The 16,328-nt window shown below is 54.1% G+C and overlaps 6 protein-coding genes across 6 annotated transcripts; 1 reads left to right on the forward strand and 5 right to left on the reverse strand.

Moving 5' to 3' along the window:
- Window positions 1-1,112: 1,112 nt before the first annotated feature.
- J4E78_004650 (uncharacterized protein) lies at window positions 1,113-4,119 on the reverse strand (the record flags this gene model as incomplete). Its single annotated transcript, XM_049365278.1, has 8 exons — window positions 1,113-1,458; window positions 1,510-1,982; window positions 2,030-2,583; window positions 2,630-2,911; window positions 2,961-3,293; window positions 3,343-3,867; window positions 3,916-3,960; window positions 4,017-4,119. The coding sequence occupies 8 exons, from the start codon at window positions 4,117-4,119 to the stop codon at window positions 1,113-1,115; spliced, it is 2,661 nt and encodes an 886-aa protein (XP_049223079.1).
- Window positions 4,120-7,117: 2,998 nt separating this feature from the next.
- J4E78_004651 (uncharacterized protein) lies at window positions 7,118-7,773 on the forward strand (the record flags this gene model as incomplete). The annotated part of the gene is made up of 2 exons (XM_049365279.1): window positions 7,118-7,346; window positions 7,406-7,773. 2 exons carry the CDS (start codon window positions 7,118-7,120, stop codon window positions 7,771-7,773), a joined length of 597 nt encoding a protein of 198 aa, XP_049223080.1.
- A 774-nt stretch (window positions 7,774-8,547) lies between these two features.
- J4E78_004652 (uncharacterized protein) lies at window positions 8,548-8,907 on the reverse strand (the record flags this gene model as incomplete). The annotated part of the gene is made up of 1 exon (XM_049365280.1): window positions 8,548-8,907. The coding sequence occupies one exon, from the start codon at window positions 8,905-8,907 to the stop codon at window positions 8,548-8,550; it is 360 nt and encodes a 119-aa protein (XP_049223081.1).
- A 1,733-nt stretch (window positions 8,908-10,640) lies between these two features.
- Window positions 10,641-11,099, reverse strand: J4E78_004653 (uncharacterized protein; the record flags this gene model as incomplete). Its single annotated transcript, XM_049365281.1, has 1 exon — window positions 10,641-11,099. The coding sequence occupies one exon, from the start codon at window positions 11,097-11,099 to the stop codon at window positions 10,641-10,643; it is 459 nt and encodes a 152-aa protein (XP_049223082.1).
- A 1,055-nt stretch (window positions 11,100-12,154) lies between these two features.
- Window positions 12,155-12,802, reverse strand: LSM2 (U6 snRNA-associated Sm-like protein LSm2; the record flags this gene model as incomplete). The annotated part of the gene is made up of 3 exons (XM_049365282.1): window positions 12,155-12,289; window positions 12,394-12,541; window positions 12,795-12,802. The coding sequence occupies 3 exons, from the start codon at window positions 12,800-12,802 to the stop codon at window positions 12,155-12,157; spliced, it is 291 nt and encodes a 96-aa protein (XP_049223083.1).
- A 199-nt stretch (window positions 12,803-13,001) lies between these two features.
- J4E78_004655 (uncharacterized protein) lies at window positions 13,002-15,689 on the reverse strand (the record flags this gene model as incomplete). The annotated part of the gene is made up of 1 exon (XM_049365283.1): window positions 13,002-15,689. One exon carries the CDS (start codon window positions 15,687-15,689, stop codon window positions 13,002-13,004), a length of 2,688 nt encoding a protein of 895 aa, XP_049223084.1.
- Between the last annotated feature and the right edge of the window lie 639 nt (window positions 15,690-16,328).

Below are 16,328 nucleotides of genomic sequence, written 5' to 3' on the forward strand. Positions count from 1 at the left end.
CCGGATTGAAAAGACCGTTGGATTTATTGTCTATACTATTGACAAACCAGGTTGGAAGGGACCCTGTTGCATCTGTGTACTAAAGTTGCACGCATGGTGCGGTCCGGTTACCCAAACTGTTACGAGATCAACGTCGTCAACGTCGCATCGCATTGACTTGCTCGACGATCAGGAACAACGGCTAACTGCTTTTTACAAACGGTACGAGAAGCGGGTAGAAGGATGGAAGGTCGAGACGGACGGTAGGCCATCCCCACGTGCGACATGGCGATTGGTGCTTTTGCTAAACCGGCCCGTTTGAACGTTCTGGCTTCATCGAATTAGTAAAGCCTGGTGGCTGGGATGCTTTTGAGTGGTGATCTCAAGAAAGATGCATATGACGCGTGTATGTTAATGTACGATCACTTTCTGTTTTGGTATTATCTAAGGCGTCGGACGGCACCGGTGGGACTGAAGCAGGGTGAATAGATTGAGTGGGGATAGCTGGCGCGCTTATGATGTAACTTCAAGATGCCAATGTTGAAACTCAAGACTGTTCTTGGAACAACTGGGCCTTCGAACGTTTGATGGAGCGGCTGGGTACATTGGCTTTGTTGTTGAGGTTATCATTCGTAGGCTGGCACACGAGAAGTGGGTACCGTGCTTCGTATCATCATGAATGAGGAAGGTCAATAATATACGTCGCGATAGTGAGGGTACAGTGTCTTTGTTCAGAGTATTATTACAGTGATGGTGTTTACGCTAGATAATATCGCTAGCGGCGCGTAATCGTCATTGCGGTCGTGCTTGCAGGTATCGCAAGATCAGCGTATTGTACAGGCGCGCTTGTTGCAGCGCTTTTTGGGGGACTCCCGTCTCACGGTGGTGGTACAGCTGAACTGTCTTCTCAATCGACCTTCTTTTCCAAGCGGGCGCACCTTCATCCATCAAAGAGTGGTTTGGACAGCAATGTGAATGACGCCGAAGCGTGTCATGCCGTCATCTCGCCGTGACCAAGGTCAGACAATGTGATGGTCATGCGCTTGCCACTCTCCACACTTCTCCGCTCACTGTGGTTCCTGCGAAGTGCATTGCACAAGCGGTGTAATCTTGATCAGGGTTGACGTCATGCCTCAACGCGCGCGTTTGTACATTGACTGGTCCCCCATGGAAGCGTTGTCGTCCCACCGGCGCTTGAGCCCGTCCGGTAAAGAGCTGGCGACTGCTTCCTGCCACATCGAAGGGGTAACGTATACGGGTGCAGTGTTTCCATATGTCGAGGCCGGTGGCATCTGGCCTGGGACTGCATGGACGTTGCTGGACTGGGGCGATGTGTTCGACATTTGGTAGCCTGGTTGCATAGCCTCCTGCGCTGGCCGCATATCGTAATTGGTTCCTGGAGGATGGGGTCTTAGCGGCGGAGAAGCCTGAGAGGACGCGCTAGTAGGAGGGGGCGTACCAAAGGCTACATTCCATTGACTGTATTGTATTAGTTTGTTGTTTCAGTGAGAACATGATGATTGAACTTACTCAAAGATGCGTTGTGGGTTCCATTGGGCGTTCTCCGGCATTTGCATACCAGAAGGTGGCTGAGCTGTACGGTGACCAGACGCCATCATGACCAAAGACTGAGCTACGGGAGAGTCAGCCTTGGATCCGCGGTCGGATGCCGAAATTGGTGGAGTAATGGGGAGTGCATGGTAGTTGACCTGACCTGGTTGTTCCAAGGGCGAGGGATGGCTCGGATGACGAGGTCGGTACGATCCCTGGTGACCCATAGGGCTTGTTTGTGGAGCTACTTGTGGGCTTCCGAATGGGAATGTCGGTTTCAGTTCAAAGGCTTTTGAGCAATCGGCCGAGAACGCTTGACGTAGGCTGTTGACTTGCTGTTGCATCTCAGGCATCGGGAACGAGGGAGACATGGTTTCCAGGACACGCATGTGGCGTACGAAGAAGTTCCTGGCATCATGGTTGATATCTGGGTCCGGGCATGTCACAGCAACCTACGGCTGTTAGTCAGATGCTTTACTGTACAATGAATATGACATACCAGGTGCAGCATGGTGCAGGTCAACACGGCGTAGATGTGGAAACTTATGCCTCGCATCATGCAAAGCAATCCAGGCATGCCGTAGGTCTTGAGAATCGCCTCTTGAAGTTTGCATAGGTTCTTGGCGGCCGAGTAGCATGTGAGCATATGCTGCTTCCATATACCATCATATGACTCTGATACGGCATGCAGTTGCGGGCGGAAGTGCATAATGATAGCCAAACAGTGATAGGCGTGCATATTCGCCAGCTGATGGGATGGGATCCAAGGAGCAGAGCCGTCCTGCGGGTAGACAATCTGCATGTCCTCGGGAAGCTCTCGTAACCAGAGGGAAAAGTCGGTGTTATGGCCAACAAAGGCTGGATCCAGTGCCCAGTCCGGGTTCTTCTTCCTGAGTCTTCCGTACACGAGGGCCGAATGGTGAACGTTCTTAACAATACGGGCGTATTGTACGAACTGACGCGCAATCTGAAGCTCGGAAGGATCCTGTCCTGCGATGTGTCTGGGCATCTCCAAGTCTACGGTATCAGTGGTAACACCAAAGTCATAGCGTCCTATAGAAGTCAGCATCTCCAAGTACCTTCTTCAAAACCAACGTACCTTGAGGACCGCCAATCATGACCTCGAAGACCATGCACATCTGCCATACCCTCGTTTTGGCAACACAGTCGTGTACTGTCGATCCGCATGATTTGCCCATCTGATGGGTGTCGTAATGTTCGTGTAATTCGAGGTCCTTCGCCATGGCTACAAGGCTGACAGTCGCCATCCAAGAACGCCAGAAGTATCCTCGCTTTGGTGAAGCTTCACGAGCTTTCAGCAATAGAATCATTGCCTGCATCGTACTCAGGCGGGACACGTCTTTGAAGCTCTCCTCGTGCTCTGTAACTTGTCAGTAATCATTTTTACGTCAATACAGGGCGCTACTGACTTGTGGCGAGGGCCAGCCATTTGTTGCCCTCCTCTGAGTCACCCAGCATCAACGAAGAACAAGCAAAGATGGACTCTAGCATGAGTGGAGAGATGGAGTCCGGAGCGCTGTGCCATTGCTGGTAGAAGTAGGCCTTGTTGATGACGGGGCAATATGGGTGAACGTTGGCGAAAAAGTAGTCAAAGTAATGCATTGCCCGATCATCATCAGGCATCATCTCCGGTGGTATGCGGACCGTATGATCGAGGCTAACAGAAGCTGGTAGTACGACCTCGTACTCCTCTTGTGCGGGTGTTTCGGCCAGTGCCTTCTTCATGTTAGTGATGTATGGGGCTAGACTAGTTAGCTTGATGTTTTTGCAGCAAGATGCCATGAAGCTCACCAATGGCTGTATGGTCGATCTTGAGTTCACCCAGTGCCTCTGATAGACTAGATACAGAGTCACTTCGCCAATGGGGTTCCGATTCCGGTGGAGTCAGGATCGCAGGCGGGCCAGAGGATTGTTGTGAGTAGCCATGCTGAGGCGCGTAGCTCATGGTTTGCTGGATGACCTGGGGCTGAGACATGGGTTGGTAATGGCACGACTCCTGAGACTGTTGATCCACGTAGGGCGAAGGTTGGTACATGCCTTGGGTAGTCGGCATGGAAGGCGGCATTTGGTGAGACATGGCCTGCGACATGGATGGATGGCGCTGATAGTCATGTTGAGGAGATGGGTCCGGGGCATACTCGAGCGGTTTGGGCTCCAGGTCAAAGGTTTGCGAACCGTTGTAGTCCTTGTCATAGCTGACTGTAGGCGGCACACAGTTAAGCTTCAGACGAATGCAAGCAGCACAGGGCCATGCATTCGTTGTTGCCGCGTCGCACTTGATTTTGCGTCTACGACATCCTTCGCATGCTCTCATTACTGCTCTGCATTAGCATCTGCATGTCAAGTCAAAATGTGCCTTCATACCTTTCAGTCGTTTGTGTCTATTGTGTTCGTCTACGAATACATAATCTGGAGATGTTGTCAGCTGCCTTGTCCCCAAGACGCTGAGCGGCGTGTGGACTCACTGCGCTGGTTTTCGCGCGGTGCCAGCGTGGGCGGCGCAAAGGTGAAGCTCTGCATTTGCGCCGTTTGTGGCAGCAGTGGCCGTCCAGTGGTCTCCGGGGGCATAACGTTAATAGCTACCACGAGCCGGTCCGGAGTGACAGCGCAAGGCCTTGCGCAATGGTTGCAAGCAGCGGGGTTGTCGGCTATCCACTAAGTCGATGAGGTTGTGTGCGGTGGTCGGTGTGCAGCCAATGGTAGCGGCGCGCGATGACGGTCCAGAATGTCCTGAGGGTCGGCGGACGGAAGAAATCGCGGAATGGCCAAAACTATACACAAAGAAAGCGAAATCGAGAATAGATGCACTGTAGAATGCTATAGCGCAAGGGAAATCTCCGCGACGCCGCGGCGTCGTTAGGTTATACGGCAGATCAGGGCAGAAGGCGCATAGGGATGGTAGGTGGAGACGATGTCTGGCATACCGGGGTTTCGAAGACGCACTGGCAGCGGGCTCGCAGCGTGGCTCACGCGCACAATAGTGGCGTCGCAGTGTATGGATCTCCTGAAAAGCGAGAGTATTGTGGTCCTAGGCGGTTGGCCGTGTATGAAGGGGTCGATAGGCGGGCGAGGGGTAGACGATATGCGACTTAAGCGTGCAGGATCCAGGAGCCGCACTGCTGCACAAGTAGCGCCTTTGGTATGGGCGCCCAAGCTGCACGCGCGTGAGCGCAAGCGTCCGCTACCAAGATGCTGCGGGCACAGGGAACTGCCGTGCTGTGGGGGTGTGAGGCAATGGGCAGCAGGGATTGTGGTGCCCGTTGGAGACGGCCTGAATCGTAACACGTAGAACGACGGGTAGTGTGGACCTCCTCGAAGCACTGCCATGGGCCGGGAACGATTGCTATAAAATCAGCGGGGGCAAAGTCTGACAGCTGAGAAGACGGTGGTACATGGCGGCATTCTCACTCAGCAGACTTCAAGGCAAAGTAAAAAACTTCAGCGGACCGAGTACGCAAGCTGTTGCGAGGCTCTGGTGGCGGCTGCATTTGCTGGATTGCCCAGAAAAAGAAGATCAGACGTGACCAGTAGACTGCAGCAGCCCGGACCTGGCCGTGATAGGGCTGGACAATGTCGAAAACCTTGCGCATGCATTTAGTCGGTTCATAGTCGTACCTAGTTTCTCATCTCGCACAGCCTTAGGTGCCTGAATGTTTGAGACATGGTCTGGCAGTGTCACCGCAATGACAGGTGGGCCTTCTAGAAAGTGATCTCCGGCTGCTAGCCTCGATGACGAATATTATGCTTTAGCCGACATATAATACAGCAGGTGTACGACTATAGCTGGCTAGATAGGGGTACACAGATGGCTCTGGTAGGACGCTGCACGACCTGCCAGGAGCTAAAGCGAAACAAGTCTTGTCCACATAGTTGCGGAAGAGACTTGGCTGGAGGCAGCATGAGGATAGGCGTCCACTACTCGACGCCGCGCTTTGGCCTCGTTGATGTGCCGCTCTGATCGGTGGCATCTCCATGGCCGCAGACTCGACGTTCACTCGAGACTTTGCATGGGTTGGGCAGACGGGATCCCGTCGCATGCCGCAAAGGCTACGGCAGAACCGGTGTGTGTCGTTGAGCACGACACATCGGCGAATTGATTCGTGCGGAAGCTTGGTAGGGCCATGTGCAGGCAAGGTTCTAACGGCAGACGCATCACCATCAGCGTAGCCCGCATGAAACAATATTACTCCAGATGCTACCCTCAGTTGGGCTAACAAGATTCTCGAATATGTAGGTAGCATGCACAGACAGACGGCATAGCATTTGCATGAGCCGAATACGAGATATTGCGGCCGCGAAGCGAAACGTAGCTGAGGAGACTTGTCGAGGGCTTCGATCCGGCGCATGGATCGTATTTTCGTCCGCCACTGGCGATTGCATGACATGAAGAACGACCGAAGATTGCATGGAGAGCTAAAGTTAGGGTCGAAAATCCCTTTCTTTAAGGGCTGTTGTAATCTGTCAACCATGTTGCCGGGTCGCGTTCTCTCTCGCGCGGCAGGCGACAAGGCAGCTGAAAGATTAGTTCCCCACCACGCAGGTGGTATGATGGTGATGGCGATGGCAGTCAAGGCGCAGTCAGGTTACGAGTGCTAGCTTCGATCACGCAGAGACACGACGGGCGTTGCCAAGGGGTGCTTTGTATGGAGCAAGACGGGATGGTGCCATGACTGACAGGTGCTGGCGCCAGGCTACCGTCGACCTTTGGAAGGTCGATAGAAGCAGTGGTTTCCGTGGCGCGTGGTAAGATAACACGATACTGACCTCATCAGTCATGCTGCGCTGATCACTGCCGTTGATCTCCCTGCAGCTCAGGAACACGGCAAGCAAAGCAGGGACAATCCAGCAGCGCGGTCAGTCGTACGCCGGATGAGGCAGCACTTCCGTTATGAAGGCACAAGTGCGGGAGGAGCCGACACAGGTCGTTGGGACGAGACTGCCATTGGGAGTGATTAGTGAGAAACATGTCGTCAACACGATCACCATGGGCGCGCGAGCTTGGGAGGTGAGCAGGTGGTGGATCAGCCGGAAGCGTCGGCTGCCGATGGGGTTGAAGCCCAAGGGCAGTCGCCAGCCGCGCTGTTTCTCACCTTCTGGATGCGCACTGGGGATTTGCCGAGGCTGGCCGAGCAGAACGGCAGCAGGCAGGAGGCCACGAACTGTATACCCCGGCGGCGTGATGGAATGACACGAAGCTGCAGACACTAGTCAAACACACGGGTGCCCTGGTGCTGTGGTGTGAACGGTGCACCCCACACAAGTGTCCCCTGTATGTCGCGGATAATCTGCGGGAAATTGAGGGCTTACAGAGCAATTGCTAAGACGGCGGGCATGGCCGGGGGCAGCGGCGGTGGTGGAGGTGGTGGTGAGGGTGAAGGTGCAGGCGGGTGACATGTTCCGAGTGTCTGGCTGGCTAGCACATGCTAGATGACGAACACCGAGGAGGGGCTGCTGGTGGCCCGGGCGCGCCTTCCTCGCAGATTTGCTGGAGAGGCAGGAGCCCACGACGGCTCCTTCCCTCCGCCACCATCACACCACGACGCCGCAACCCCTGCCAACCGCCGCCATGGAGCTCGACAAGGACAACGCCAACCCGACCATCCTGAATCCCTCGGATCTGCCCTCCCGCCGCAGCGACGCGACGGCAAAGAGGCGCGATGACGGCGGGACCGGCCTGTTCGACAACCTGATACCGCGCTACAACTACCTCAGCGACCCCTTCGACGACAGCGTCTCAGCCGGCGACTCAGACAGCGACGACGCACGTGAGGACATTGACGAGCAGGAAATCTACGGTAGGCGCGCCCGCGGGCCCTCGATGGCGTTAACGTTTGGCTGACCCCGCGCATGACAGACCTCATTTCCACCATCTGCGACCCTGAACACCCGCTGTCCCTCGGCTCGCTGTCCGTCGTCAACCTGCCAGACATCCACATTCTGCCCCCCTCCTCACCGCTCTCGAGCATCAGCACCGTCGTCGTCGAGATCACGCCGACCATCACCCACTGCTCGCTGGCCACCGTCATCGGCCTGGGCGTGCGCGTCCGTCTCGAACAGGCACTACCTCCGCGCTTCCGCGTCGATGTCCGCATCAAGAAGGGCACCCACAGCACCGACGAGCAGGTCAACAAGCAGCTGGGCGACAAGGAGCGCGTCGCCGCTGCCCTCGAGAACGGCACCCTGATGGGCGTGCTGAAGAAGATGCTTTCGACTTGCGAGTAGATTCCCCGCCATGATTTGTCTGGACGAAAGCCATATCACGATATCGGCTCTTCTTTCATCGGCGTCACCAAGACATCATCTCCGCCACACCCGCACACCGTGCACCATACACCGTACACCGTATTCCTACGAACATGGCATCATCCGTCCGACAGACACCGGGATGAGTAGTCGCCCAAGGAGGAAAGCCTCGGCTGTTCACAATATTGATGTTGTCCGGCAATATGCAAACCGCACATGCATGCGGCGCGTACCCCATCCCTGCGTCGATCATTAGCGTCGTGTTGGATATAGCATGTTCCTGCAGGCTAATGTCGTACACAAAGTCAATTCCGACCTCACCACAGGTGCATCGCTGGTGGAGGGTGTGATTTCGCTGTCCGTCCAGGCGAAAACAAGTTTCGATGGCCAAGATGCCCGAATGGGTACGCAGGATGATTGCTTTCACAGTAACATCCCGGTGATTTAGCCGCGAGCACATCTGCAGCCTTGGAAGTTATGAGGCGAGTAGGATTATGGGCAGACACAGATGTGTAGAAGTCTTATGAACAGTCTGAGATTGCGTATGCATTTCTTGAGATGACGTGGCTCATGGTACCACATATGTCTCTGGTCCTCAAGTGATACTTTCAGGTGCAGATAGCAATCAATGCAGTATACGCAAAGCGTCTACAGATTTGAACTGGCATTATAGAAATCTGCTCCATGGATAATGTGATGTCTCTGCGCCCTTTCCCACCCCCAACCATTTTTCCCAACTGCCCGCCCTCCTTTCTAGTCCTCCAATATTCCAGTCCTCTCTGCAAATTCCTGCAGCATCTTAATCGTCTCTTCGATCGCCAAAATCTTCGCCTCGTTATCCAGGTCGTCAAATCCGTCGCATAATTCCTCCATTGCAATATCCAATGCGATCTTCTGCGCTTTGTAACGTCTGTTCTTTGCCCTCAGCTCCTCTGTTTGTCTTTGCAACTCTCGGAGTTGTGCGTATTCGTAGAGTACATGGAGAAGTAGTACCGCTGGACTCGCGAGAAGAGTGAGAATGCGTGGAACTTTCGTGATACCGCTGTAATTGAGGGCCGAGATGGCGATGGAGGCCGTGAGAGTAAGGGAGTATTTTGAGACCGTGATTGGCATGTGAAGTTCCATGATGGTAGCTATTGGGCGGCTGGCACGAATCTTTGAGTAGAGATGGGATGGTGTGAGTCTTGTCCTGACCAGGTACGAAGAAGTAGACGACGACTTTGTTAGTGGGCAGGCGCAGTGTGTACGCACTTGCCGCTGCCCTCACTTCAGCTCAGCAACATAAATTATACAGGCAACCGCTGTATGCTCCATAGTACCGCGTTGGTGTAATCACAACCAATAATTTCACAGTGTAGTCTTCATATACAACCACCCTAAAAACCAGCTTTCTTACACGCGACTCCTGGTAAACCCCAAAAAACTCAACATGCTCGTACCAGCTCTAAGTGAGATACTCTACTGGCTCATCCATGCTATAATATCGGTGAACTTGTGGTTCATCGTATGGCAATTACACCGAGGTCACAAACGTCTCCACCCTCTTTTTTGCGGCAGCCCTGGAGGCTTCGAGGCAAACGGTAACCGCGCGTCTACTCCATCCAGCGACGTCATAATTCACGTATGGCGCTTAGCAGAAAGCTGGAAGGCTTGGAACAGAATAGGTGCGAAGTAACAGATGGAACAGATGAGATGGATGGAAATTTGAAAAGTACCTAGTTAACTTGCCTAATTGCAAAAGAAGTTTCAAGCGAAGTGTGAGAGAAACCAGCAACATGTGAAAAGTGTTTGAGCGTTTTCAATTCCCTAGATACCAAAGTAGTCGATACTAAGAAGTGAATGAACCAGAAGCCAAACACTCCCGCCGTTAGCCCCGCCCAATCCGATTTCTACCAACCCGCAAGACTAACGCAGTGACCTTGGAGCTTATGAGCCTTCTCATACGCCAACTCTCGATTCAGGTGCCTTGTTGCTGCACACCAACACCTCACTTCTCTCCACCATGTCGCAACCCCAGCCTCCATCCGTATGGCTCATACTCCCATGCATGCTCCTCTCCCTCCTCATCACCCGCTTCCTCACCGCACTCTTCACATCACACAACGAGCGCGGCCTGAGCATAGTCGCCAAAGCAGCGCTTATCTTCGTCGCGACACTCGTCCTCACCACAACAGTAGCGACCTCACTGTTCCAATCTCTAGAGACCACGCAGCCGCATACCAGGAACGTTCTGCGAAAGAGACGCAATGTCTCACCCTTAAGCGAAGAGCGCATTCAGGCATGGCGTGTCAACACTGCGCCGACTCTCCACTGGAGCTCTTCCTCGTCTGATGAGGATGTGAAGGCAGTGAAGCAGAAGCTTATTCAAGAGAAGAAGGAGAGGCGTGATGAGAAGTCGTTGAGGAAGCGGTTGATGCGGAAGTTCAAATCAAGGCGGAGTGAAATGCTTGGGGGTAGGAAAGAGACTATTGAGGTTGTTGTGCGGGAAGATCCTTGGGCCTAGATAGCGAGGGATGGAAAAGGCACGATGGATCTTCTGAGTGTGTACAAGAAGGCAGGGCTGTAGACGATATCTGGGTGTGGCACCTGTTACCGGCTACTTCCCCCGTCTGCCTCTTCACATCTCATCGTAATTCCCCATTTGATAGACACCAGATGTACAAAAAGTAGCGAGCAGAAACTTTTGAACACTCGAGCAACGTACATCCAAGCACAACTCCAACCCCCGTTGATTAAATACCAACGCATGACACAACTACCTCAACACTCACATCTTCACGCTCGTGCCCATCATCCCCAAAACTACCCAGCACACTCACATCACCAACACTCCCCTCACCACCCCCTCAATACCTCACCACAACCCTCGACATAGCCCTAACCTCCGCCTCCGCCTCCAGAATCTCCAAAATCTCCCTCTCCAGCCCAGCATTCACCGCAACACCCTCAGAAGGATACGCATCACCAAACGCCGAATTTGCCGTCGTAGTAACACCACTTCGATCATACAGCGGTACACCTCGCTCCCAGATGGATATGGCTGTCTTCTTGCCGTCTGTATTGCTCTCTTCGTCGGTGTGCGCGCCCTTGCGGAATAGTCTGGGCAGGCTGATTGGTTTGGTGCGGAAATAGATGATGGCGCTGATGATGTAGATGGTGATGCCGATGGTGCCGACTACGCAGATGAGGCCGATGGCTGTTGGGGTGAGGGTTTCGGAGGACAAGGCTTCGAGTGCGGAGCGGGTGTGTAGGTAAGGCGCTGGGGCGGCTGTGGGAGTGGAAGAAGGGTTGGAGATGGGCGCCATGATTGTTGAGGGCGTCGTCGCTTTTGCGAGTATACTCGTTGTGTGGTGTGTCGTTTTGAAGGGACTGAACTGAAGACTTTTGAAAGTGTGTGCGTGGACTCGTCGCTTTTGCGAGTATACTCGTTGCGTGGTGTGTGGTTTCGAAGGGACTGATTTGAAAACTTTTGAAAGTGTGTGCGTGGACGTCGTCAACCAACGGAAGAGCGGTTGTGGTGTTGGTGTTGTTTGGGGATAGACGGAGTCATATAGTTGCGCAATCTGCCAGTTGGGAGGACTGTGGGCGAGCGTAATTTCTACGCGACATGTTCCGTTTGCTACGAAAAAAAGGTGAAAGGGAGGGGGACACGTGCGGATTCGTCTCTTGGGGTCGGATAATTGCGATCTCTCTCATTTGAGGAAAACCTTTGTGTATGGGATGGTGATGTATTGCGGGGGTCGTGAGTGGCTCGTTGTCGCCCTGCGTTATCACGGTACCAGTGGATGGAGTGGATGACAACCAAAATATCGAATCGCACACACAGCAGTGATCCGTCTGTTGGAGATAGACACTGTACGGGAAACAATGTACAGGGGAAGCGACATGGACGACAATAGAGATCGCAAGTTTGATGCCATAGTTGTGGGTAGGCAAAACGAAGGAGGAACGCACGTGTGTGGAAAAGCAAGTTGACGTCGATGGCCATGTCAAATATGACGCTGAAGAGGCAACATCCATGTCCCGTGAACTAGGGAGGAATTGAAGCAGGGCGTGTAAAGGACTCGAGTCGGACAGAGAGTAGAAAAGTAGGACAAGAACAAAGATGGGCGAGGATATCACCTCGTACTCATCAAAGGGTATATTCACATCACCAGCTCTGCAAGCGCTCTTCGTGCTTGCGCAAGCTCTGCGCTTATTCCCGGTCCAGAATTCCAGCTCTTGCGCTTGGCCACGCTCTTATATACCGTGGGTTGTCATATCACATTGCGTCCGCCCACGCGCGTCTTTGCCTCCTCATGTTGCCGCACGAACGGTCACTTCATCACGCGTTATCCTAGCACCTGATGTCCATCCTTTCTCATTTCGCCTTGTTCTTCGCCGCCTCAGCCTCTCTCCTTGTCGCGTCCTCGAGTAGTGCGGTGTCGACAGCGCCGGAAGGAAGGTGTACGTATCGAACGACGGAACCGCGAATGAACATGTCTTTTGTCGAGCACTATTGTAAAGTTAGCTTCAATTTCTTCCCATAGTTTATGTTGCCATCTCTCTGGTGCGCTGTCTGGTCCGTACGCAGAAGAGAGTCGCGGTGGACAAACGCACCAAATGCGGCCACCTCAACTCGTCCACCGCCTCTGCATTGTCCAGCTTGATGTTCAGATACTGGTCGACGCTCTTAAGTGTTCCGCGGATCTGGACTTCGTTCTTGAGTTCGACGGTGATTTCGTGCTCGACGAGCGTTTTGAAGAAGCTATTGCGTTGTCAGTTGCTGTTGCGTCATTGTCGACGTGGACCGGGGACTCACCTGAAGAAGAGCATTGTGTATATGTGAGAAGAAGGATTGGGGTAGAGACGTCGGAGATACAGCCAAGCGCAAGTTGGGTCGAGTGGTCGCGACTTGCGGTGCACATGGCACAGTGACGAGGTTATGCGCTGCGCATGGGCCGCGTGGGGTTCGCGCCGCTGCGAGCGAGGCTGATCCGCCGCCTCGCCATGTCTCTCACTCCACCATCACCATCACATTGATAGGCAGACACTCAGACAACCAAATGGGACGACTGTGATAGACACTGTCTTCAATTCATCTACAAAAGAAATTCGCTATTGTGGTATCAACCTAGTCCAGTCCAGTCCAGTCCAGTCCAGCCTATCCAACACCGTCTACCCAAAACCATCGTAACTGTATCACATCATGTTCAATCCCGTTGCCATTACTTCCTCGCCCAGCCGGACAAAGTCCTCCATCCAGCGTGGCCTGTCGCGCCCTCCTCTAGCACGTTGACGACTCCCTCCAATAGCTTCTCCTCGTCCTTGCCCATCTCCATTTGCAATCGAAGCAGCCACCTCTCCCATGCCCAGCTTCCAACTACACCTGTCAACATCGCCGCGTCCATGGTGGTGCCGAAGACTGGCGCGTCCTCGAGCTCAATCTCGCCGTCTTCTGTGATGCGACGCTCCTGGTGCTTTGGCTCGGCGCCAACGGCAAGTGTGTCCTTCCAGTTCGCTGCCGTCTTCCCCATGGGAAGGAGCATCCACGCCCTTTGAACGTCCTTGAAGCCCGCCTTGGAGACGCGCGGGAGGAATGTCTTGGTAGGCTGCGCATCGTAGCCGCGGGTCTTGAGGTTGAAGCCGAACTCGACACCCATGGCCTGAGCGTTGCGGCCAGCATGGACGACATCGGCATCCATGAGGCTGAAGTCAAGAATACCACCGGGCTTGAGGCAGCGGTAGCACTCCTTCAAGCACAGGTCGTACTCGTCTGATGACTTGCCGACAGGCTTGCTTGTCTTGAGGAGCTCGTAAAGTGTGCGTGCCGAAACGACGTCAAAGTGACCAGATGGGAAGGGAAGAGTCCACAGGTTGGGAACGCTAAGGTGCTTGTGGTTGTCGGGGCCCTTGACGTTAGATGACATGTTGTTACCCGCAGTGTAGACAGTAGTCACTGTAGCGTATGGGTAGTCGTAGGCAACGTCCCACGCCCAATCGTTGGTAGCGACACCACCAACGTCGAGGATGCGTGGAGCACTAGCGCGTGTGATGCATCGCGCGGCAGGTTTGCTGAGAAGCTTGCCACCGTTGAGTTGCTTCTGAGCTTGCAAGACCCAGTGGATGGGCAGCATCTGGTCGAGCGCTTGACGCTCCGTCTGTGCGCGCGCAATCCTCTCCTTTAGTACAGTTGGATCATTGACGAAGAACTCAGACACTGGTCGCGGTGGCGCTGGGCGCTCTGGCTGGCAAAGCTCGAACTTTCCCAGGAGCTGATCGCGATGTGCGAGAGGATTGCAGCGTCGCTGTACGTGCATAGCCTCAGCGCGAGTCTGACGGTGGATGAACGTATCCTTCTTTTGGCACCGAGAGTGAAGGTACTCAAGGCCTTGGACGTAGGTGGTGACGGGCTCATCCACCGACTCCTTGACTGGAGACTTGGCCGGCTCATCCGCGAACTTCACCGACTTCTTGACCACAGTCTTCTCGATCGAGTTGCCGCGGCTGTGGGTTCCGCTGGAGAGGCTGGGAGAGGTAATGTCGCTCATGTCACGAAGAGCGGCCTGTAGCTCATCTTGTTCCTCCAACCATCGGCCAGTCATCTCGAGGTTAGCAGTAGACACCTTTTGAAGTCCGGCGTTGTAGTTCTCGTCATACTGAAAGATGGTCTTGCTAGGGTTGATCTCCTTGATCTCCACGTTCTCATCGGTTGGGCTGCTAAGGAGGACTGGGCGCGATGTCGCCAGAGGCTCATCGTGTCCATCGAGAGTGGACCCGGCAAGAGTCGAGTTTCGTACCGGGAGAACTGGCACAGCTGGTACAGCTGGCACGGGGTGTGGGGAAGTGTTCCTTCGGTTCTCCTTCTGCCATGGAAGGTTGTAAAACCTCTCAGCAGTTGAAGTGTTTGGGATTGACTCATCGCGCTTGGGGATACTCCAGGTGTGACGAGCAGTCGATTGAAGCGATGAGAAGAAACCACCGGGAGAAGGGACAGAGAGCGCGGAAATCGGTGTGCTACCAGAGGAACCGTTTCCGAATACTGTTGAAGGAATGCTTAAGCCGAGACTTGGTCGGGAGACTTCTTGCATCTCGCCTCTAGCCTCAACCACTTGAAACTCCTGTTGCTCTGGTTCCTCGTACTGCTCAGCAGATGGCGAGTTTCCGAGATGCTGAAGAGTCTCCATAGCTTGTAGGTCCAATTGCACAGGTCCCCACGAGTCAACGCTGGACATGGATCCGCGTCTACGTTGCGAGACTGGGGTGGCAGGGCAACTGAGCTTATCCATCTCTTCTGATGTGAGGCTGCCGTCCAGGGAAGGGGCTGCTGAGTGCTCAGGCACATGCAGGTTGTGAGAGTCGATCATCTCAAGGAAGCGACGCGATGGGGTCAGTAGCAACGATGGAGTAACGGGCATCGCCGAGTTTGCACTCTTCAACTTCTCAATGGTTGGCCATGCGGAAGGCGAAGGGATGACGATGGATGGGTAGCGTCTCTGTCTAGGCTGGGTCGCAAGCTTCTTGACTGATGCGGATGCATGGAGGGGTACCTCAGCCTCATCGTCGGTGATGTCGTAGAGGGAGTCGAAGTCGCTGTCAGCACGACTCGCCCGGTTTACTGGGGGATATGTAGCCGAGTGAACAGGAAAGCGCGGCGACGGCTGCGGGGTCATATCGAATAAGCGTGCCTTGGGGGTAGGGAAGTCGTCGTCGATACTGGCTGGTGACGCGGGACTGGGTAGGTATATCGACGAGGTGGAATATCTTGCTCCGAAGTAGTAAGTGGGAATTGAGGACTCGTCGTCGGTGGCATTAAGTGCCTGTCTCTGATCCAGCGGAGACATGGCTTGATGAGAGTTGGCCATGGGGCCGAAGGTCGCAGGATGGTATACTGCAGGCTCCAGCATCTCAGGCATGTTGTATATTGCGGTGACGTGAGCACCGCCTTGTGCTAATATTACTAAAGATACCTATGAAAATCCGAGTAGGCGGGAGTGCGGCGAGGGTGGTAGGGGTCCAAATACAGAAGTACAGGGGACCAAACAGAGGCGATATTAAGATGAGCTATAGCCCAAAACTGCGCTGGTCAACAGCTTACTGGTAAAAATGGAATTGCTTCGATCAACGAAGACTTGACGGAAGAAGGGGCTCGGAAGAGGACTAGAAGTGAATGGCAAAAGAGAGTCGATGCGGCGCGAGCGCGATGGTCAGAGGATATATCGCGCGTAGACGCCTACTCGTCGAGTGACTGTGGGCTAGTGTTACTGTGGCATTCGTCCGAGCTACACTGCCAGTTGGCCGTCCACTCGCATAGAGGGCCGAGTCTGGGTGGAGAGGCAGTAGCGGCTCAAGGTCGGCCACGACATGGCAAAGAGGGTGAAGCCAGCATGATTGGCCAGTGTAAGTTTATGGCGAGCAAGGTCAATACCATGCGCTAGAAACTTTGGGCTAGAGGAGCGTTGCGCTGCACGGCGTGGTTGGGTGTTTGGTTGTAAGCGCCGGGCTGTGCTATTTGCAGCGCTCGCGTTCTGCACGCCTGTCCAATGACGAGACGC

The sequence above is a fragment of the Alternaria triticimaculans genome, assembly GCF_023758025.1.
Source record: "Alternaria triticimaculans strain BMP 0046 chromosome Unknown scaffold_5, whole genome shotgun sequence".
NCBI lineage: Eukaryota > Fungi > Ascomycota > Dothideomycetes > Pleosporales > Pleosporaceae > Alternaria > Alternaria triticimaculans.